The 21,960-nt window shown below is 53.0% G+C and overlaps 1 protein-coding gene across 1 annotated transcript in view; it reads left to right on the top strand.

Moving 5' to 3' along the window:
• HCN4 (hyperpolarization activated cyclic nucleotide gated potassium channel 4) overlaps positions 1–21,960 on the top strand; it is a 104,789-nt gene that overhangs the window by 71,044 nt on the left and 11,785 nt on the right. Inside the window, exons 4-7 of the mRNA XM_036389879.2 lie at positions 226–444; positions 14,379–14,525; positions 15,659–15,899; positions 17,503–17,667. Coding sequence (XP_036245772.1) covers positions 226–444; positions 14,379–14,525; positions 15,659–15,899; positions 17,503–17,667 — 772 coding nt within the window. The remainder of the gene's footprint in view (positions 1–225; positions 445–14,378; positions 14,526–15,658; positions 15,900–17,502; positions 17,668–21,960) is intronic.

The following is a 21,960-nucleotide window of genomic DNA, read 5'->3' as shown; positions in this document are numbered from 1 at the left end:
AGTGAGGGATATGGGAGTTATGGGGGCTCTGAGGGATTTGGGGCTTGAGACTCCATATCCCTCCTTGCTTTCAAAGACCCCCCATCCCTCCAAGCTACCTAAGAATTATATTTCCTGTGTAACACATCAAAGTGCCTCCAACAGGGATTTTGGGGTGCAGTGCCAGGGGTGCTTTCCTGCCCCCTAGCCCTGTCACCGTGCTGAAGCTGTGGCCTGTCCCTGCAGAACGACTCCTGGGGGAAGCAGTACTCGTACGCCCTGTTCAAGGCCATGAGCCACATGCTGTGCATCGGCTACGGGCAGCAGGCGCCGGTGGGGATGTCGGACGTGTGGCTCACCATGCTCAGCATGATCGTGGGGGCCACCTGCTACGCCATGTTCATCGGCCACGCCACCGCCCTCATCCAGTCCCTGGACTCCTCGCGCCGCCAGTACCAGGAGAAGGTAAGGACAGCCCTGCTGGGGTGGGCTGCTCGCTGTGCTCTTTGGGGGAGCACAGGGTGGTCTCTGTGCTCTCTGGGGGGAGCCCAGGGTGGTCTCTGTGCTCTCTGGGGGGAGCCCAGGGTGGGCTCTGTGCTATCCAGAGGGAGGATGGGGTGGTCTCTGTGCTGTCTGGAGGAGGATAGGGTGGTCCCTGTGCTGTCTGGGGAGAGCCCATGGGGTGGTCTCTGTGATATCCAGAGGGAGCCCAGGGTGGTTCCCGTGCTGTGAGGAGGGAGCCTGGGGTGGTTTCCTTGCTGTGTGGGGGGAGGCTGGGGTGGTCTCTCTGCTGTCTAGAGGGAGCCCAGGGTGGTCTCTGTGATATCTGGAAGGAGGCCAGGCTGGTCTCTGTGCTGTCCAGAGGGAGGATGGGGTGGTCTCTGTGCTGCCCAGGGTAGTCTCTGTGCTGTCCAGAGGGAGGATGGGGTGGTCTCTATGCTGCCCAGAGGGAGCCTGGGGTGGTCTCTGTGCTGCCCGGGGTGGTCTCTGTGCTGCCCAGAGGGAGGATGGGGTGGTCTCTGTGCTGTCCAGAGGGAGGATGGGGTGGTCTCTGTGCTGCCAGGGGTGGTCTCTGTGCTGCCCAGAGGGAGGATGGGGTGGTCTCTGTGCTGCCCGGGGTGGTCTCTGTGCTGTCCAGAGGGAGGATGGGGTGGTCTCTGTGCTGCCCGGGGTGGTCTCTGTGATATCCACAGGCAGCCCAGAGTGGTTTCCTTGCTGTGAGGAGGGAGCCAGCACTGTCAGTGTGAGAGGCCAGGGCGCTGTTCCATTCCCCCTCATCCCCATCCATCCACTCCCACACCCCTCAGGAGGAAACAGCAGCAGGATCAGTTTACAGCAGGGCAGGGAGATGGTTGTTGTTTTCTCTGCCTGTCATTGTACACCAACGTTATCAATGTCACCAGTACCTAAAATTTTAAGTCACTTCTTCCTTTCCCACATCTTGTTTCAAACCCCAAGTGAATGTTCCAGAATGTGCAGCTTTTGTTTAGCAAGTGCTCTCTTTGAAAGTATCCAGATTATTCACTCCAGTGCTCTGAGTGAAGCTGCAGAACAGCCCCCAAAGCCCAGATCAAGGCTCAGAGCTCAGAGCATTAATTCCCAGGTAGCTGTGGAATTAATGGCACCATTGTTGGACTGCAGAATGGAGGGCACAGCCAGAAATGTCACATCTGATCAGACTGCCACAGTCACTGAATCTGGGAGCTGGGCAGGGCATCCAAAAAATGCAGCTGCCCTCAGTTATGGGGCTGGGGAGGTTTTATGGTCAGGGTCTTGTGGGTCTTTGAGCTGGAGATTAGGAAGAGGAATTGTTCCTATTCTGACCCTGCCAGGTGCAGTTTAGTGAGAGGGGAGCTGTGACTCAAATGGGGAAACTGTGACCAGCAGGCCCTGCTCAGGTGAATTTTAAGTTCAGGGAAGAGGTGGGATGACCTTGGAACAGGTTTGGGACACAGGAATTCCAAAGGGAGAAGAGCAGGGCAGAGAGGGAGAGCAAAGGAGACCAGAGGTTGACTCATGCTTGGAGCATAGGGAAGATCCCAAACCACAGCTAGAGCTAAAGGAGGGGGAATGCCCAGGAGAAGAGTGTGGGGGCCTGGCATGCATCCAGAGCATCCAGAGTTTTAGCTCTGTGTCACAGCTGAGCCAGGCTGATCCCCACAGAGAGCAGGGCACGCCAAAGAGAAGGACACTGCAGCACTGGGAGTGCAGGCTGATCAAATCTCAGGATGCAGAGTATTTATTCAAATGTGTTTGAAGTAGCACAGAAGTCAAGGACTGATCTGCAAAGCCAACCACCTGGGCAGCCTGGCACAGCCAGCCCTGCACCTGCAGCACTGGGCACTCCAGGCTCTGCCTCCAGCCTGTGCTCTCACAAGGGCACAGCTTGACCCTGGCACTTGGATCCCAGGCAGAGCTCAGGGAAATCAGTGCCCAGGAAGGCAGCAGGGACTGCAGAGGGGGTGGCAGGGACAGTGAGGAGTGTGAAAGCCTCATTAGAACGTGGGGATGTGAGTGAGAGGGTTAACAGACCCAGGAGAGGAGCTCTGACAGAGGGGAGAGGGTTGAACCAAGGGTGTATTTCCTGTGGCAGGTTCATCTCCCAAGTCATCCTGCGAGGATCAAACCCTCAGGGATTGAGTGCATTCATTTTCCTCTTGCAAATGGGACAAGTGATGGCCTAAAAACAAATATGTATTTACTTTGTGCATTCCTTAGCACTTGAATAGCCATGATTAAAATGAGGCTGCTGCGTGATTTGCAGCCCTGCAACTCAATTTAGTTCAGTCCTCCTGGGACAAAGTGTCTGCTGAAGCAGATTAGACAGAGAATCTCAACAAGTTTGGAGGCTGAGTGGTAGAAGCCAGCAGCAATTGAGAGACCTCTGCTGGGCACCCTGTGGGCTCTGCCTGTCCCTCAGCAGAGCCCAGCCTGCAGGGGCCTGGGGAGCTGTGCTGGGAGTGGCCAAGGAAAGGGACACCGTGGAGAGGGAGAGGAACAGCACAAACACAAACAGGAGAGGAGGTTACAGCTGGAACTGCCCTGGGAGGCTCTGCTGTGCAGGACTCTCAGGACAAGGTTCAGGAGTGGGGTTTTGGGGAGGTTTCAGATTGTCCAGACTTCTGCCAACCCACTGGTTCTTCCCTTGGACAAGCAGGGCTTTGGAAAAGAGGAATAAAAGCCAAGCTGTGCTGTCTGTTGGCTTCAGGAGCAGGCTTGTCTCACTCTGCCTTGGATTCTCTGAACACTGGGATATTCAATCCCTCTCCTGTCAGAATCTCCTCCTGGATCTCTCACTTCATGCTGTGCTGGTTGTGCAAGGCAGGGCTGGGTGGATCCATGGGGAATTCAGAGGGAATGGCCCCCTCCAAGCCAGGGAGGTGCTGAGGTTCCTGGGTACCTGTCCCCTGTGGCACAGAGCCCTCCCAGCACATGCAGGGGGCACAGCCATGGTGCAGGGCCAGCCCTGGCCCTCCAGATGGGAGCAGCTCTTTGGATGGGGCTCTCTGAAGGGACTGTTTGACCTCCAGCCCTAGAGGCAAAGTGAGGAGGGCCCTGTCTGTCCCATCAGAGTTTCCCATGGTCACAGAGTCAGCAGCAGGGTCAGGAGCTGATCTTCCCTCTTAACCTCACCTGGAGTTTAACTCCACAATATCCTGGCATGTTTCCTGCACATGAGACACCACCACCACAGCTCCTTCCTGAGGGATTCTGGCAGAACAACATCCCCAGGTGCTGTTGTGCAGTGTGGTGTTGTACCTGAATGGATGTGACAGCTCTGACCAAGAGCTGAGCCTGTTCTCACCCAGGGCTCCCTGGCCCTGTGCTCAGCTGGGCACACCTTCCTGGCTCCCCAGAGCCTCATCTCTTCTCCCACATTCATTTTCTGTCACATCAGTGGGTTGAAAGAGATTATTTTTGAGCCCATGAGTGCCAGAGCTGGTGCAGGTGCAGGTGAAGGGGGTCAAGGACAGGAGCAGGGGTACAGGACCCTCTGCAGCTGTTCATGGATCAGCTCCAGCCTTTATTCATCACTGGCTGCAGAATTCCCCCCCCCCCGGCTCACATCAGAGGGACACTGTTCCCTGCCCAGGAGAGGAACAAGCTAGCCAGATATGCCTGTTATTTTCCTGCTTTTTGCAGGTTCTCCTAATAATTTCTTTCCCTAATCCTGCAGCTCAGCTGGATTAGTATTTCTGTCAAGTCACCCTCTCCTCCTCCCCAGGGCTCTGTAACCTTGAGGGTGGGGAGGGTGATGGTGCTGCTCTCTGCAGCTCCTTGGAGCAGGGCAGGGATGCTCAGCCCCCATTGTGAGAAATGATGTTCACTTCCAAAAATTGAAAAGATTTATTAAAACCTTCTCAAAAATACAACAGAAGACTGAATAGAGAAAATATTACAGCACCAGGAGCAGAGGATTTTTCCCACCATGTGCTCATCCACACAATGGAGGTTTTGCCTTTTAACCCTTTAGTTCCCCCAGAGTTCTGTCCATCTGCCCAGTGGTGGAGATCCCTTCCTGACATCTTGATTGGAGCTCAGGAGCCGCCACAGTAAGGAGCTGACCCTCCCAAATGTCCCAACGCAGGCCACCCCTGATAACAACACAAGGGGAGTGAAATTTAACTATAAATCTGTAAAACTTCTTTTAACACATGTACATGATATTTACCTTTTAATTGTGAGAGTCAGCCATGGCATCACTCATCTATCCCAATCAGGGTCACTCTCCCATCCCAGTGGGTGCAGGGAGGCTCAGCTCCCCAGAACACCCAGAGCAGGGACTGCTGCTGATGCCTTGTGCAGGCTGACCTAGAAGAGAGACTAGACTGAGCTAAAGAATAAAGGAGGGATTTATTAAAAGGATATCCTCAATGGATCCACCTTGGGCAGCACAACCCAAAATGGCCACAAAATGGACCACAGGTCATGGGGTCTCAGACTTTTATAAGTTTTGGTCTATTTGCATATTGGAGTTAATTGTCCAATTCCAGCTCCAGCCCATGCAGTCCCATCCTTCTTGTTTTCTCTCTCCAGCCCACATTGTTTATGCCCTTGGGCCTGAGATTTGGATCCTTTGTCCTTGGTGCCCAGCTGGAGCAGGAATTGTTTTGTCTCCCTGCTCTGTGCAGAGCTCACCATCCCCTAACATGAAGCCCAGACCCACCCACTAAAGCAGCACAGAATCTAAAAAATATAAACCCCAAAGCCTGAGGCATCACTGAGAGGCAGGGCTTGCTGCTGTCAGCACTGCAGAGCCCACTGAAGCCCCAGTCTCTCCTTCCAGAGCCTCCTCTCCCCTCAGGATCTGCTCTCCTCACTCCTCCTCCTCCCTGAGCAGTCCATGCAGTTCCTCTTGTTCTTAAAATACCTCTTGGCTCTGGGTAGGGCCTTGCACTTTCCCTTGTCACTGGGCTCTCCACAGCCTCTTTGCCTGGGCTCCCCCAGCCCAGGGCAGCTTCACAGTGGCACCCCAATAATGCTCCTGTGGAAATCCTCATGTTCAAGGGTTCCTTTTGTTTTTAAAGCAGAACTTTCAAGCATGGCCAAGGTCTTTACCATATTTAGATCAGAAGTGTTACCCAGCAGTGTCTCTGCAGCAGGATTGCAGCAGGACACTGAAGAGGGAATCACTTCAGAAGCCCTGCAGAGCACTGCCAGCACCCCTCAGCTCCTCACACCTCTGCACAGCCCACAGCTGATCCCTGCTCTGCCTGTCCAAGCACTTCATTGTGCAGCTGGAACATTTCAGCCCTTCTCTCAGCACCCTGAACTCAGCAAAGAGAAACTGGGGAAGGTTTAGTCATGGCAAAGGCTGAAATAAAACAACTGGAATGTTCTATCCCCGTTGGGGATGCTGGACTAGGATTTGTTGGGGGAAAATCCAGACAGTGCCCTTGGCCTGCCCACTGCTCTGAGAGGTGGGGACCTGTCCTGGGGCTCAGGCAGTCCTTGCTCCTTCTTGGACACCAGTCTAATAATAGTAAAAGAATAGTTTTAGTTTAATAGTAAAATAATAGTTTTATTAGCAACAAGTTTAAAGAATGATTTGGGCTTTTTTATGGTCCATGAGGAAACAGTGGAACTCGCAGCTCCAGGGTGCTGCAGAGTTCCAGAGTCCCATTAACCTCAGAATATTTAGACAAATTGACTGGAGGAAAACCTTTCAGGTGTTGCTGAGTGCCCAGATGCAGATCCAGCCCCTGGCCTGGGAATCCCAGATCTGCTTTGTCAGTGGGCAGGAGCTGGAGTCCCTCCCTGTGCAGGGAACTGGGGGCACAGATCCTTCCTGGATTATCCCATAAGCTTGGCACCGTGCCCACAGAGCTCATTAACCCTTTGCTGGAGCTGTGGTGGGCACAGACACACTGTGGTGGCTCTGGCAGCTGCTCTGGGAGCCTGCAGTGGGCACACACTGCCACAGCTCCCTGCCACTGAGCTGCCAGGGGGAGCTTCACATGCTCTGCCACTCTGGGCAGGGTTGGAAGTGACACTCCTGAGAGGACTGGTCAGCAGGAAGTTCCCAGGGATTGTCCCCACATTCCCTGAGCTCACAGGCATTCCGGAGGAGTCTCCTCCTGAGCCAGCACCCAGGGTGGAGGTCAGGGGAGCTGCAGAGCTCATTCACTCCTTGGGTAATGTGTGTGAAGGAGAGGGCAGGGAGTGCAGCACTCCAGAAATTAAAGGTGTTTGCAGCACTTAATCAAATGCAAAATGTAATCAAATTTCCTAATTGGAAAAAGTTTGGAGAGCCTGGCTTTATCCTGTCATGCCAGCACTGGGTTTTTGTTCCCTCTGTGCAGAGATGGCCTGAGCACTGCTGTGTCCCACACTACTGTCAATCAAAGCAGCCTGGGCTGATAACAAGGCTGATAAATGATGGCTCCAGTGATTGTGTCAGGGCTTTTCTGCAGTCAGGGGGTTCTGCCTGCTTTGCAGAGCCAAAAGAATGCAAGAAACAGGTAATGGGGTGTTCATGTCAGCCAGAAACTCAGAAATTGTGTCAGTTGGTTTAGGTTTGTTTAATCCTTTCCCTGAAAGAATCCTGGCTTGGTTATAAAACAGAAATGTTTCAGAATGTCTTGAGGTGCAAACGGCTTAACCAGACCAGGGTTGAGCAGTTCCTGCTCTTGCAGGAGGATATGTCTTAAACTGGTGGATTTAAACTTAGTTTAATGGTTGACCCATTCCTGAGAGCAGGCTCACTCTGAGGCTGTAAAACATGGCAGAAACAGTGGGGTACCAGCTCAGATTGTGACATCTCCACCCGGGGCCTGGGAGGCAGACAGGTCCTTCTGTCCTATGACCACCATGTGGCACCTGCCTGTGTTGTCATGGCAAGGGAACATCCCTGCCTTGGCAGCTCTTCCACCCCAGGGAGGGGTTTCAGGCTTCAGTATCAGTTTGGGAATGAATGTTGGCACTGGAGCTGTACACAAATAAATAGATAAATAGATAGATAAATAAATGAATAACTGAAGAGCTGATGCTGCAGCACAGAGCCTCCCCCAGGGCCATCTGTCCTGCTGCTCCCAGCAGTGCTGGTCCCTCACTGCACACAGCCCCTGCTCCCCTGTCCCCATCTCCAGCCTTTGGGGGCACATCTCACCTCATTCCCCCCCTTGTGCTCTTCTGCACAGAGTATTGCTGGTCCCTTTGCCCTGTCCATTCTGGATGTTTGGCTCCAGTGACCTGACATCTCCACAATGTTCTGGGATACTTCTACAGATGAATTGACCATGGCCAGAAGTGCCCTGTGCTGGCCTGGTGCCCTCTGGCAGGAGGTGGCCTCTCCAGCCCAGCCAGGCATTCCCTTCAGGGCCATTCCCAGGGAAACCAGGCTGTTCCATAGCCCTGATGTGAGCTTTGTCCATATTGCATTCCCTTGGCATGCACAGGATTAGACCTTAGACCACAACATTTCATGCACAGGGATTTGTCCCACAGCTCCTGCATTTGCCTTCCTCAGAGCCCTGAGCAGCAGAGATGGTCAGAGGCAAACAGGGGTTTCATCAGGCTCATTATTGATCCTGCTCAGCCACTGCCACTTCCCAGCCCAGGAATGGGACTGTCCAAAATCCCTGCCTGAGCAGGAATGGGATTGTCCAAAATCCCTGCCTGAGCAGGAATGGGATTGTCCAAAATCCCTGCCTGAACAGGAATGGGACTGTCCAAAATCCCTGCCTGAACAGGAATGGGGTTCTCCAAAATCCCTGCATGAACAGGAATGGGACTGTCCAAAATCCCTGCCTGAACAGGAATGGGACTGTCCAAAATCCCTGCCTAGACAGGAATGGGATTGTCCAAAATCCTGCCTGAACAGGAATGGGACTGTCCAAAATCCCTGCCTGAACAGGAATGGGACTGTCCAAAATCCCTGCCTAGACAGGAATGGGATTGTCCAAAATCCTGCCTGAACAGGAATGGGACTGTCCAAAATCCCTGCCTGAACAGGAATGGGACTGTCCAAAATCCCTGCCTAGACAGGAATGGGATTGTCCAAAATCCTGCCTGAACAGGAATGGGACTGTCCAAAATCCCTACCTGAACAGGAATGGGGTTCTCCAAAATCCTGCCTGAACAGGAATGGGACTGTCCAGAATCCCTGCCTGAACAGGAGCTCATTCTTGGTCCTGCTCAGCCCAGTGCCATCTCCCAGCCCAGTAATGGGATTGCCCAAAATCCCTGCTTGAACAGGAGCTGATGGGACTGAGGGGAGGCAACTCACAGCCATCCCCAGTGCAAGGAGTGTGGACAGGAAGTGGGAGAAAAGCTCCAGGAATTGTCTGTACCACAGCAGGAGATCAGGAGCCTGAGCCTGGGTGAGATAATTCCCCAAGGTACTGTGCAGTAAGGGAAAGTGTTGCAGGTTTCCCAGGAGGTGACACTTAAAAGTCATTTTCTGGTGGAAATCTGACAAAATGAGCACACTGAGCCAGGGCCATGGTACAGGAATCAATGAATGCAGCCTTTGGAAAGGCTCACAACCAGGACATCACACAAAGCTCTTGCAGAATGGAGGGAGCTGCCAGGTTTTTGTCACAGAACTTCTGTTGTTCCTTAAACCCCTCCTGTGACTCCATGAGAATGACCATGAGTAAGCTGTAGGATAGAATTGATCCTGAGGGTAGGAATATGTATGGCTTAAGAGAGAAAAAACTCCAGAAGTCAGCATTTCCTTGGGTTTGATGATTCCTGAGTGCTGGGGAGCTGCACTCTTTGACTCCTAATCAGAGACCAGGGAAAATAAACCAAAGATTGCACTGTGTGCTGTCAGCAGGCTCCATGTGGGGATCCCATGAGCTGATCTTCCCCCTGTGGAGCACTGCTCCCCTTGGAGAGCCCAGCACTGCTCAGGGTGGCTCCTAGGGGTCCTTCCCTGAGCTGAAATGCTCCTCTGGAGCCTCCTGCTCCTTCCACAGGTGCAGCTCTGGTGACTTCTGTGGGCTCCAGATGTGGAGATATTTGTGAGTGGGATTAAACCCAGTGCCACAGTGATCTCAGGCTAATCCTGGAAGGATCCAAGCAGTGCCAGAATCATGGAATGGGCAGGGTTGGAAGGGACCCTCAGGGATCATGGAGCCCTGCACAGGACACCCCAATAATCCCCCCTGTGCTTGGTGGTTTTCACCTTCAGAACTGGGGCAGGATTGAGCCTGTTCAGTGATTTATCCCTGATGGATATTGAGGGCATGGAAGGAGTTGAAAATACTCAGTTCTTTTTGGGCTGTGAGTGTCAGAGCTTTGGTAGAAAGGAGGGAAAGTGACCAGCTAGAGGAGCAAAAATCCTCAGCTGAATGGTTTTCTTTTGATATATTAATACCTCCTTCAAGGGCTATTTGAGGAAAAACAGACTTAAGAAAATGAGCTGGGATTTAAATGGGCTCGATTGCCTTCAGAGAGATTGAAATAATTCCTAAATGAGTGTTTTTAGTTGAACTCAGAGAGGCCACTAAGCTCTGAGCACAGGTCAGGCTGGGGACAGGGAGACGAGTGGGAGGCTGAGCAGAGAGGAGGAGGAGGGAGGAAGGGAAGGCACTGTCAGGGGGGCCTGGCCATGGCTGGAAGGCAGCAAAGGGGCACCAAGTGGCTCTAGAGAGGGCCAGCTGAGCGTGCCATCATCTGCCTGACCCCACAAGAGTGGGGCCTTCAGCAGCTCCAAGGGAAGGGGGAAAACCCCAATGAATCCTCAGTTTCTCAGGCATGGAAAGAAGGGGTTGATGCTTTCAATTCTGACCCCATCTCTGCACAAGGGAGAGCTGAGGGCCCCAAAACCCTCCTGGCTGAGAGGAGGGAGCACCAGCAGAGGCAGGAGAGACAAGATCTCCCTCTCCTTAACCATGACAGAGAATGATGGTTCCTTATTTCACAGCTTGCTTTTATAACCCTGATTTCCATTTGCAATGGGAAGCAGCACCTTTATTTGTGGGGGAGTAAATTTGTCCTGTTTTCCCTGGGAGCCTTATCTGGGGACAGCGGTGACAGGGGACTTGGACAAGCCCTGGGGACACTGCAGAGCAGTAATTTATTGCTCTTTGTTGCAAAGCCATAAATCCATGTTCAGTGGTGAATAAGCAGAGTCCCAGTCACCCCATCCAGCCCGTGCTGGTGCATTTTTGGAGCGTGGGGATGTTTTTCCCAAGGAGCAAAGGGCAGTTAAGATGGACAGCAAGTGCCAGTGGAGCAGAGGACAGGGACACAGGGGCAGGTGGCTGCAGCAGGTGAGGAGAGGCTCCTGGTGACACTGGTCACTGCTCCAGCTCAATCACTGCACTAAAGCTGACAGCCTAAGGGGATATTTTTGGCAAATCATTTATTCAACAAAAATGCAGCATTAAAGCAAGCAGAGCTCTTGGTGGATTTTAGATGAATTTAATAAACCTGAGTCAGCAGAAGCTCGTGCCTCATGATTTCCCTTTCCCTGGTGAGAGTCCCATACATCCTGTGCCGGGTTTGCCAGGTCCCATGGCTGTCTCAGGCTGCAGTGCCTCTCCAGTGGCAGGAGACATCAAAACCCCTGAAACCTTCTGCTTGGAGCACCATAACCTCCAAAACTCTCTCTGGGTGAGTTGCCCACAAGGGAGCTGCTGTCCTCCACTCTGCTGCTGCTTTCCACTTCCTTTCCTGCCTCATTTCCTTGGGGCACCCAGCACATCCTGTCCTGCCACAGCCATCCCTGCAGAGCCTGAGCCACACAGGTGACAAAGGCCCAGTGGGACGTGGGGACTCCTTTGCCTTTGGCCAGGCTGGAGGGATCAGGAGCATTTCCAGGCAGTTGCTGTGCTTTGGGAATGCCAGGAAGCCCCGAGTGTCCCCTCTGCCACCTTGGCTCGTTGGAGTGATGCCCTCTCGTGCATGGTGGCAGTGCCAGCACAGGCTGTCCCTGGAGCAGGGCCTGGGGCTGCAACGAGCACAACTTCACTAATCAGGCTCTCCTGCACTAAAGGGACATTCAGGGACACATTTATGAGGGAGAAGAAGGGAAATAGGGCTGGGAAAGGAGCAGCACAGTCCTTTTGTCAGCAGTTAGTGCAGTACACACTCAGGATTGTGTCCTGTACTGAGAGGAGCGTGACCATTCCCTGCACACACCTTGTCCTGCAGCACCTGCAGGGCAGCAGGACCCTGGTACAGCCCTGGCCCTTGGGGGAGTGTCCTTAACTCACAGAAAGCACCATCCATCCCCAAAGCTCTGCCATCAGAGTGTGCCCTGTATTCCACTGGAACTGACACCATGGAAATGTGAAAATGTGGAGGGATTAGGGCGAGTCCTTGGGGCACAGGAGTGAAGAAAAGGGGAAGAAAGTGATGGGAAAGCAAAGGTTCCATCATGGCAGGGTGGGCAGGAGCACAGAGGGGAGAAGCAGAGGCTGGGGACTGCAGCTCCAGCCCAAAAACCAGGGTGTTGATCCAGGTGTGCTCCTCTGCTGTGAGCCCACAGCCAGGGCAGGTCCTGTGCTTGCCCTGCCACAGCCCCTGGGACTGTGACAGCCCTGGAGCCCAGCTGGCCCCTGTCCTGCCATGTGCCGTGGAAAAACCTTCCTGGGGTGTGGGTTTGTGATTCACACTAGGTGAGAGTAAAAGGAACAGGCTGCTGCTGTGCCACACTCCAGTTTTTATTCTGGATTCTTCTAAGATCTTGTGAGAGTTCCAAGGGGATACAGTGTTATCTCTGCTGTGGTAGCAGTAGTGGAACAGCTACTGAGTGGGATCTTGAGTAGGCAAGGAGGTAGTAAGTGAGCAGGAAGGGTCTCCAGCATATATAGTATAGGTTAAGTATGATTCTAAACTAATGAGTTTAATAGAAGGTTTTAGTTTTGCTTTTTTATCCAATCATGCCCTAATTCTAGTGGTCTAAGATTTCACACAACATTACTAGAGTATTACTCAGAACTATCTATGTATTTCTGTCAGTTTTTGTTGTTTATGGGAACACTATAGCTAAAAAATGTGAACAACAGGTTAAATTTACATTGGGTCTGGGGTAGGGTAACTTTATGGAAATACCACTACTATGGTAGAATTGTGCCTAAGGACAAAAAGGCCTCTGCTCTCTGCTGCAGCTTTTTAGATACTCAAGGCACTTAGTGTAAGTTTCTACTAAAAGCTAAAATCTATGTTTCTATTCCACTTAATGGCTTCATATATCTCAGTTTCTTCATATCTTCATATCTCATATATTAAGATACCTTCATATCTCAGTTTCTCTGGGGTTTCAGTTCAATCCCTGGGTCTGGATTTCTTTCTGGGTCTGTGCCCTGAGGGCCTTGCACCCCAACACTTGGGGGCACTTGGGCTCTCCTGCTCCCACCCTGCACAGCCCTGTTTGCTGGGAGGGCACTCCCAGCCAGGCACTCCTTCCTCAGCCCTGCTCCCACTGGGGCTGTGTCATGGTAATTAGCCCCCAGCCAGGTGATAATTAGCATTGACTCCATGTGTTACAGAAGGCTGATTAATAATAATCTTTATTAAGACACTCATTGCTTTTTTATAGACAGATACAGGTTGACCTAATTGGTCCTCTAGTCCAAACACCATCACCATTGGCTAATTAAGAAACCACAATTGATAAACAAATCTCCATAACACATTCCACATGTTCACAACAACAGGTGCAGCAAGTGAAGATAAGAATTGTTTCTCATACTTTTCTCTGATCTTCTCACAGCCTTTCCCAGGACAGTGCCTGGGGAAGTTGTGTTTCTCTCTCTCTGTCCAGAGTTGGTGCCACAGGGCTGTGTGGAGGGGAGCACAGGCTGCTCAGCACCCAGGCAGTGAGCACAGGGCACCCAGCTGAGGATCAGTTTAAGATTAAACCACGGGGCAGCCATTTGGGGAACACTCCCCATGGATGGAACAGAGCCTCCCTGCTGCTGCAGGGGCAGGGGGCAGGGCCACTATGTGCTGCCCATGAGTTGGTGACATGTCCTGGTGGCCTCATCTCTCCCTGCTCAGTACAAACAGGTGGAGCAGTACCTGTCCTTCCTCTGCTGCAGGGGAAGGGAGCAGGGTCAGCACAGGCTGCCCATGAGTTTGTGACATGTCCTGGTGGCCTCATGTCTCCTTGCTCAGTACAAACAGGAGGAGCAGTACCTCTCCTTCCTCTGCTGCAGGGGAAACCAGCACAGGCTGTCCATAAGTTTGTGACATGTCCTGGTAACTGGTGGCCCTCGTGTGTCCCTGCTCATTACAAACAAGTGGAGCAGTACCTGTCCTTCCACTGCTGAAGGGGAAGCCAGCACAGGCTGCCCATGAGTTTGTGACATGTCCTGGTACCAGCTCATTGACACTGTGTGTCCCTGCTCAGTACAAACAGGAGGAGCAGTACCTGTCCTTCCTCTGCTGCAGGGGAAGGGAGCAGGGCCAGTATGTGCTGCCCATGAGTTTGTGACATGTCATTGACACTGTGTGTCCCTGCTCAGTACAAACAAGTGGAGCAGTACATGTCCTTTCTCTGCTGCAGGGGAAGCCAGCACAGGCTGCCCATGAGTTTGTGACATGTCCTGGTAACTGGTGGCCTTGTGTGTCCCTGCTCATTACAAACAAATGGAGCAGTACCTGTCCTTCCACTGCTGCAGGGGCAGGGAGCAGGGCCAGCACAGGCTGTCCATGAGTTTGTGACATGTCCTGGTACCAGCTCATTGACACTGTGTGTCCCTGCTCATTACAAACAAGTGGAGCAGTACCTGTCCTTCCACTGCTGAAGGGGAAGCCAGAACAGGCTGCCCATGAGTTTGTGACATGTCCTGGTACCAGCTCATTGACACTGTGTGTCCCTGCTCAGTACAAACAGGAGGAGCAGTACCTGTCCTTCCTCTGCTGCAAGGGAAGGGAGCAGGGCCAGTATGTGCTGCCCACGAGTTTGTGACATGTCATTGACACTGTGTGTCCCTGCTCAGTACAAACAGGTGGAGCAGTACATGTCCTTCCACAAGCTGCCCGCTGACATGCGGCAGCGCATCCACGACTACTACGAGCACCGCTACCAGGGCAAGATGTTCGATGAGGAGAGCATCCTGGGGGAGCTGAGCGAGCCCCTGCGGGAGGTAAGAGGGCAGCCATGGGCAGGGCACGTCCCCAGCACCTCTGGCAGCTCTGGAGCTCCTGGGCCAGGGGCTCAGGAAGCTCCCACCTCTTGTGTTTGGTTAAAACTTGGCATGGAGTGCTGGCATCATCCATGCCCTACCCAACCGGGGGGTCACAGGAAGAAGGAGCCTTCAGAGAAGCTCCCTTTCCTTCCCAGCTGAAGCCTGGCAATGCAGGTTGTCCCTGGGATGTCACCAGTGTGTCACCCACCAGCTCTAGAAGGGGCCTGCCTTCTGTCTTTGTCTCCCAGCAATGTCCCTCCATGGGAGAGAGAAGAGCTGAGCAAGTGCCAGCCAGGATTTAAAACTAGTTTTGCTGAAGTCTCAAAGGACACCCCTCTGAAAACCCCCATGGGGGGACACAGATGCTTCCCCAGCTCTCTCTCTTCCCGCTCCAGTTATCCCTGTTCCCATTGAGTGCTGTGCTGGGTGATGAGCTCAGTACCACATCCTGAGTGGGGGCTGCTGGGACACAGAGCAGCTCCTGAGCTGTCACCCCTGCGAGTGAGACAGAGCCCCAGGGGAGGCCCAGCCTGGCTGTGGTGACAGCTGAGCAGCTGAGCTGGGCTTTCTGCAGCCAGGGTTGGTGATCCAGCCTCTGCCCAGTGCCTGGTGAGCACCACTCTCTCCTCTCCTGACACTGTCCCCATCTGCCTGGGATCATTCTCCTCCTGGGCACATTTGTGCTGTTTTACAGCTCATTGACAAGCAAGGGCAGCAGAGAACCAGGGGCTGCCAAGGTGAGTTATGACACCTGCCCAGAGAGAAGCCCTGGGCTTTGTCAGACAGCATTTCACTGCTCTGTGCTCCCTCACAGCCCAAGGTTTCCTGCAGAAACAGGAATGCTGTGTGTGTTTGGGAAGTTGAGTGTTGTCCCTTCTCAGGGGAGGCAGAGGGATGAAGGCAGTGAGCGTGGTGCTGGCTCCAGCACTGCTCTGAGCATCCAGAGCCCATCCAGCCAGACCAAGGCACGGCCACTTTATCCCACTTTAAATGCACAGGTCAGGTGGGGATCTTCACAGGTCATTAGGTGTTGACTAACATATGTGCATCCTCTCCTCTTCCTCTCTCTCCTCTACACCCCACCTGCTCAGGAAATCATCAACTTCAACTGCCGCAAGCTGGTGGCCTCCATGCCCCTGTTTGCCAACGCAGACCCCAACTTTGTGACGTCCATGCTGACCAAGCTGAAATTTGAGGTGTTCCAGCCCGGGGACTACATCATCCGGGAGGGCACCATCGGCAAGAAGATGTACTTCATCCAGCACGGCGTGGTCAGCGTGCTCACCAAGGGCAACAAGGAGACCAAGCTGGCTGATGGCTCCTACTTTGGAGGTGTGTGCTGCTCACTGAGCCTCCACAGGCACAGGGCTGCTGTGCTCAGCCATTCCTGGATCCACGTGGGACTGACCCCAGCACCTCCTTCTCCATCTCTGGGCAGCTTCCCAGACAGGGGATGTGTCGCTGGCTGGGGGCTGTGTACAAATCACAGACAGGATGGGACTGCTAGGAACGTGCCTTGAGCTGTTTGATTTTCCAGCATCACTCTCATTACATGGTTATGACAATGGGAAGATGCCAGCAGCTCACATCCCAGGCATGTTTTTGGCCTGTCAGTTCTGCACAGTCATGGAGATTGGGTTCTTCTCTAGAACCTGCTTTTGTCCTGTTGATGTTGGGTATCACTGGCTGGGGTCTCTGTACAAATCACAGACAGGATGGGACCGCTAGGAACGTGCTTTGAGCTGTTTTAATTTCCAGCATCAGCCTCATTACATGGTTATGACAATGGGAAGATGCTGGCAGCTCACATCCCAGGCAGCAGACAGGCAGGTTGCAGGACAAGCTCTGAGTGCACCACCTCTGATGATCTGCTATGGGGAGACAGAGCAAAACCTGCCAGGCCTTTCCTCTAAAAAATTCCTATTATGCATTTCCCACACTCGTGGTTCATGTGGAACAACCTGTCTGCACCTCACTTGGGTACAAGGGTTTTGCAGCCTGGCATTTGGAGCTGGAGGGTTGGAATCAGGGTCCCCTGACTGCCAGATGGGATTGAACTTGTCTGTGACATTCCATCACAACTCCTCACACACGTGGCACTGTCTCCTAAGCAGCATTTCCTTGGGAAAGCAGCCTGGGAGGACACTCAGAACCTTGTGGTGCTGCTGGAGCAGGGCTTTGGGGAGCCTCAGCATGAATCCAAGGAAAGGTGCAGGAGGATTGGCACCCAACACCCACAGGGAGCACAGTGCTGTCACTCTGCAGCCCACACCATCTGTCCTGAGGTGCCTGTCTCTGCTGCCCAGGCTCTGTGCAAGCAGTGGGAAAGCGGGATTTGGGAGCTCTCTGTTGGGTGTTCAAGGAGCTGTGCTTGAATGCAGGGCTTTGTGTTCAGTTACCAGCTGAGCACTGAGGAGTGTGTGACAGCAGTGTAAATACACCCTGAGCTGGGAGAGACACTGATGTGGCTTGCCCTGACAGTGCTCGTGGCATAGACATGAAAATCCTTGAAAACTCTGGAAAGACAAATATTCCAGGTACAGAGATCAAAATTACAGCCAGGCACCAAAGGCACAGATCAGCACAGAGCCTCTCTACAAATCTAGAGACAATTGGCTTCAATGAGAGCACGGCTTGACCTTCTGCTCCCAGTGCCCACAAGGAGCTGGAGAAACACAGCTCCTCCAGTGTGAACACACAATGCTGCCTTTGATAATCCCCCAGAACAAACCTTGTGTGCCTGACTGGACCAGCAGAACCCCTGAGGGCAGCTGTGTGTGGCAGCTGCCCCAAGCGAGCAACGTCGGTGTGCACACAGGATGTGAACTGTGGCTGGCTTTGCTGTGGGAGGGAAGGCTGGGAGGGCACTGCAGGGAGGGTGGCAGGGGTGCTGTGGTGGTGCCCATGCCCTGTCTGAGCCTCTCTCTGCCTGCAGAGATCTGCCTGCTGACCCGTGGCCGGCGCACGGCCAGCGTGCGCGCCGACACCTACTGCCGCCTGTACTCGCTGTCCGTGGACAACTTCAACGAGGTGCTGGAGGAGTACCCCATGATGAGGAGAGCCTTTGAGACTGTGGCTCTGGACAGGCTGGACAGGATTGGTGAGTACAGGGGGGAGAGTCTCCTTCCTTACCTGCTGCCTTGGCAGCCCTTCTCCAGGCTCGGTGCTCAGTTCTGGGAAGCGATGGAGATCCCAGCCTGGCTCTCCTTGTCCAGCTTCAGCTCCCTCAAGGACTCCAATCTAAACCTACTAGGGGTAAGTTTAGGTTGGATTTTAGGGAGAAATCCTTCCCTGTGAGGGTGGGCAGGCCCTGGCACAGGGTGCCCAGAGCAGCTGTGGCTGCTCCTGGATCCCTGAAGTGTCCAAGGCTGGGTTGGACACTGGGGCTTGGAGCACATTGGGACAGTGGAAGGTGTCCCTGCCCATGGCAGGGGGCCTGGACTAGATCACCTTTAAGGTCCATTCCAACCCAAACTATTCCGGGATTCTGTGATGGTCACAACTCACAGTGACCCATCCCAGCATGCTCCCTGTCCTGTGGGAGACACAACCTGTGCTGCAAATATCCTTCCCAGGTGTCTCTTCCCCAGCTAAAGACCAGTATAACATTCTTTGGTCACAGCCAGAGGTGTGTAACAGACATGAAGTGACTCATGCAAGGTCATGCAGGAAGGCTGCAGAGCTGAGGAGCATTTTGGAGTCCCAGTCTAACTCCTGCAGCTCCTTGTCCATCCCCTCACAGTGACAGTGCCTGCATTCCCAGTGCTTTCCTCATGGAAAGCTCAGTGGAGCTCTGAGCACAATGCAGAGGGCCAGGAGGGTGGTGAGGGGAGGGGGATAGGGGCTAAGCTGGCATCCCAGCAAGGGGTGCAGTGCCTCTGGGGCTTCTCCTGCCAGGGACATGGGATTCTCTGCATCTCATTACCTGCTGTGGGACCCCTGAGGAAAAGGCTCTGAGCTGAAGACCAGCTTTGGCAAAGGTCAGGCTAATGAGGGCCTGGTGGAAGTGGCAGTAGGCCCAACACTTGGGTTATTTCAGTGAGGCTGTACAAATGACAGAGAAAATGTAAAATCAATGCAGGGATGGGCCAGCTTGGCTTTACCTCAAGTTCTGCAGGTCTGGGTGCTCAGTGCTGCTCAGCTTTCCAGCCTGGTGCTCTCTGGGACTGTGGGATCAGGTGGGCAGAACATCCTGTGCTTCCTGTCCTGTGCTCTGTGCCCCTGCACACGTAACTGAAATCCGTGGAAAATTCTGACCCAGCACAAAGAACCTCACGTGCTTCTTCCCCTGAGAGAGCTCCCGTTCCACAGACAGCTGCAAATGTCAGCATAAGGTCAGAAGGTGACACACAGCAAGTGGAACAACAGGCCCTTTGCTGCAGGGCTCTGCCACTGCCCCCCCTTCCTCCTGCTGCTCCCTGTGCCACTGAAAGTCCTGCTGTGCCCTGCTTTCCCTGGCACTCACCCTCAAGAGCTGCCTGCTCCCTTAACTCTACATCTGAACTGTTGTGAAATGGCTCCTCCATAGCCCTTGGTGGTGCCCAGGTCTGCTCAGCTGTAAGTGCCCCAAAGAGCCCAGGGGAGCTCTGGGCACCCCACTGGAGCTGGCAGATCCCATGGAATTCCCTGGCTTTGTAAATAAGGCATTTCTTCCCTTCCTCTGGAATGTGCACCTTCCAGAAGGAGCAGTGCAGTAGTTCTGTACCAGCCTGTGGCTTTGGAAGGAATTCAAGGTTACTGCCTTCTGCTGAGGCTCTCTGGAAGTGCAGGAATCATTCTGGAGGACTGAAGTTGAGGAACAGCAAGCAGTTCTTGAAAAGCAGGGATGAACAGAAGCAGGAGCAGTTTTGATCCTGTCCCATCCAGTTCAGGATCTGTGCACAAGGAGGAAGCAAATGGAAGGCTCTTTCCAAGTCAGTGGTGCATTCACTGGCTCCCTTCTGCCCAGGTGACAATGTCCTTGGGGAGCTCAGGGTGACAATGTCCTTGGGAAGCTCAGGCCACAGTGAGTACAGGAGATGATTCAGAGGGCCCTGTCACTGTTCTGGCACCAGAATAAGATCCATCCACTATTCCCCCTGTGCATCAAGGGAGTAGGGAGGAAAATCTCAGCCCATCCAGTCCCACTGGGAGATGTTTATGGGATTTCTGGCCACGGGGGGGTTTGGAAAGGGTGGTCTTGTAGGTACAGAGTTTGTGGTGATTGGGAGTGGAGCCTCATCCCCAGTGGGTGCAGCTGTGAGCAGCAGGGGAGCAGCACTGCCAGCAATGAGCCATGGAGTGCCCAGGGGCACTGAGCAACCACCAAAGGGAGCAGAGGGCACCCAGGGGCAGTGCATAAATACAAGGGGTATAAAAGGTTGGGCTAAAGAACAAGAAGAGCAGATGTTTGCAGCTTCCTGAAGTAGTATAGTGTTACTCTGTATGGACAGACACCTGAAGGCTTCTGATGAGGTCTGGTGTTACTATGGGGTGAAGCCTTCTGGAACTGTATGGGGATAATCTGTATATTGTGGCTATCTCAACTGGGACATGGTCTCAGCTTTGTGGGTAGCAGAAGGAGCAGGCAGGGGCTCAGCCCACGCAGCAACAGGAGCAGGACTGGTTGATTGAGGTGGGATGAGGCAGTCCCACAGCAGGGCTGAGCAGTTCGGAAGCAGTGGGTGGGCAGAGGAGAGGTGCCAGAGCCCCCCAGCCTGTGCTGCCATGGCTTCCTGCAGGAACAGGGGCTGTGCATGGAGCTGGCAGGCACACAGAGCCCTGGGCAAAGAGCTGAGGTGTAGCCTTGAAGCTCTGCTCCTACTGGGAACTGATCCTGGTGTCCTGCCTGGGTTGGGCAGGAAGGGATTCATCTCCATGACTTGACAGAGGCTGGGAGGCTGCAGAGATTTGTGGCACTGCTTAAGTCTGAGTAACTTGAGGCTCTGAGAGCTCCTCTACCTGCAGAATGTCACACACATGTGAAACTCCACAGACTCAGGGCTGGAAGTTGGGCACTCAAAGAAGCTGGTTTGAAATCCAGAAATCAGAAAAAAAAAATGGTCTGAAATCAGAAATCACTGATTAATCATTTTCTTCCTGATGAAATCAGCTCCTCTTCCTTGTTCCTGGCCTTCCTCTCAGGCTGTGTGCCCTTGTTCCTGGGCAGGCTCTAAGGTTGTGTGTAGTGTCTGTGGTTGCAGGGATGCTGTGCTCTCTGCAGTGAGTAATTCTCTGTCTGGCAGTGTTGGTGAAGTGCCCCAGTTTGCCATGCCCCATTACATAAATCACACCCTTCTGTTCCTGCCTGCTTTGAAACTGGTTTGCAGTGACCACTGAAGCTTAAAATGAGATTTCCACAAGTATTTGCACTTGTAAAACACCAGCACTCAAATGCTCATTGAGAGGAAGCCCAGCAGGGGTGGTGAATGCTGTCAAACCCAGGGAATAGCAGGGACAGTGCTCTGCCCCTGCTCCATGTACTGTGGGACACCCAGAAATGCTCCCACCCACTGCAAGGGCACTGGGGAGAGCTGAAAGCCTCCTGGGAGCCAGAGGAAGTTCTTGTTTTCATTTTCCCCAGGAAGTTTTTGCCACATGGTTTGAAATGCACATACTTTGAATGCCACTTGTGTATGTTTTGATACAAGGATCCCAGTGAAGTCAGGATTAAAGATGCCTTGAGTTTCCTTCAGGCATTGCAGATGCCAAAAAACCAAAGAAAAGCCAAGACAACACAATTCCAGCCTCTAAATATAATTTATGATATTATCACAGTATGAGAGTGTCAACAACATACTACAGTGGTAGAAATGTTAAAAGCTTTGTCTATAAACAAACCACAAAAATAGCTGTTCCCAAACTCTTGGCCTGCCAGCTCGTGACCACAGTTGTGCAGCTGAGATGCTGTTGGCTTTGCAGGCCTGCTTGTCTAGTCCTGACTAATCCCCTGGGCTGTGCTGCCTCCAGGCAGGGCTGGCCTGGGCCAGGTGAGCCAGGGAGAGCAGCTGGGAGCAGTGCCAAGCTCTGCCTCACATTCCCTGCTTGTCCTTGTGCTGCCTTTGCTGCCAGCCTCAGCTCCTCATCCCTTCTGCAGGGACAGGGATGCTCACAAAGGGGGAGCTGGGATGTGTTGGGGCTCCTCCCTTTGGCACTTGTGAGGACTTGTGAAGGAATTTTGGACGAGTTAAGAGACAGGACCTCTGAGTTGCTTTAATGATGTGATTTATTTTCCTTCTGCATAGGCAGAAAGGGTGAGTTTGGCTCTCATCTTCACTGCATGGCTCAGAAGGTCACAAGACCTCTAGTTTCAAACCTTTTAAGGATTTATTAACCAATAAAACACTGCCAACAAGGATATTTATGTTTTTGACCCAACCCTTGAAATATTTCATCTTAAGGACTCATGCTACAG

Source organism: Molothrus ater, chromosome 13 (genome assembly GCF_012460135.2).
Source record: "Molothrus ater isolate BHLD 08-10-18 breed brown headed cowbird chromosome 13, BPBGC_Mater_1.1, whole genome shotgun sequence".
Classification (NCBI taxonomy): Eukaryota; Metazoa; Chordata; class Aves; order Passeriformes; family Icteridae; genus Molothrus; species Molothrus ater.
The sequence above is the reverse complement of the archived record's forward strand: the minus strand, read 5'-3'. Positions and strand labels throughout refer to the sequence as shown.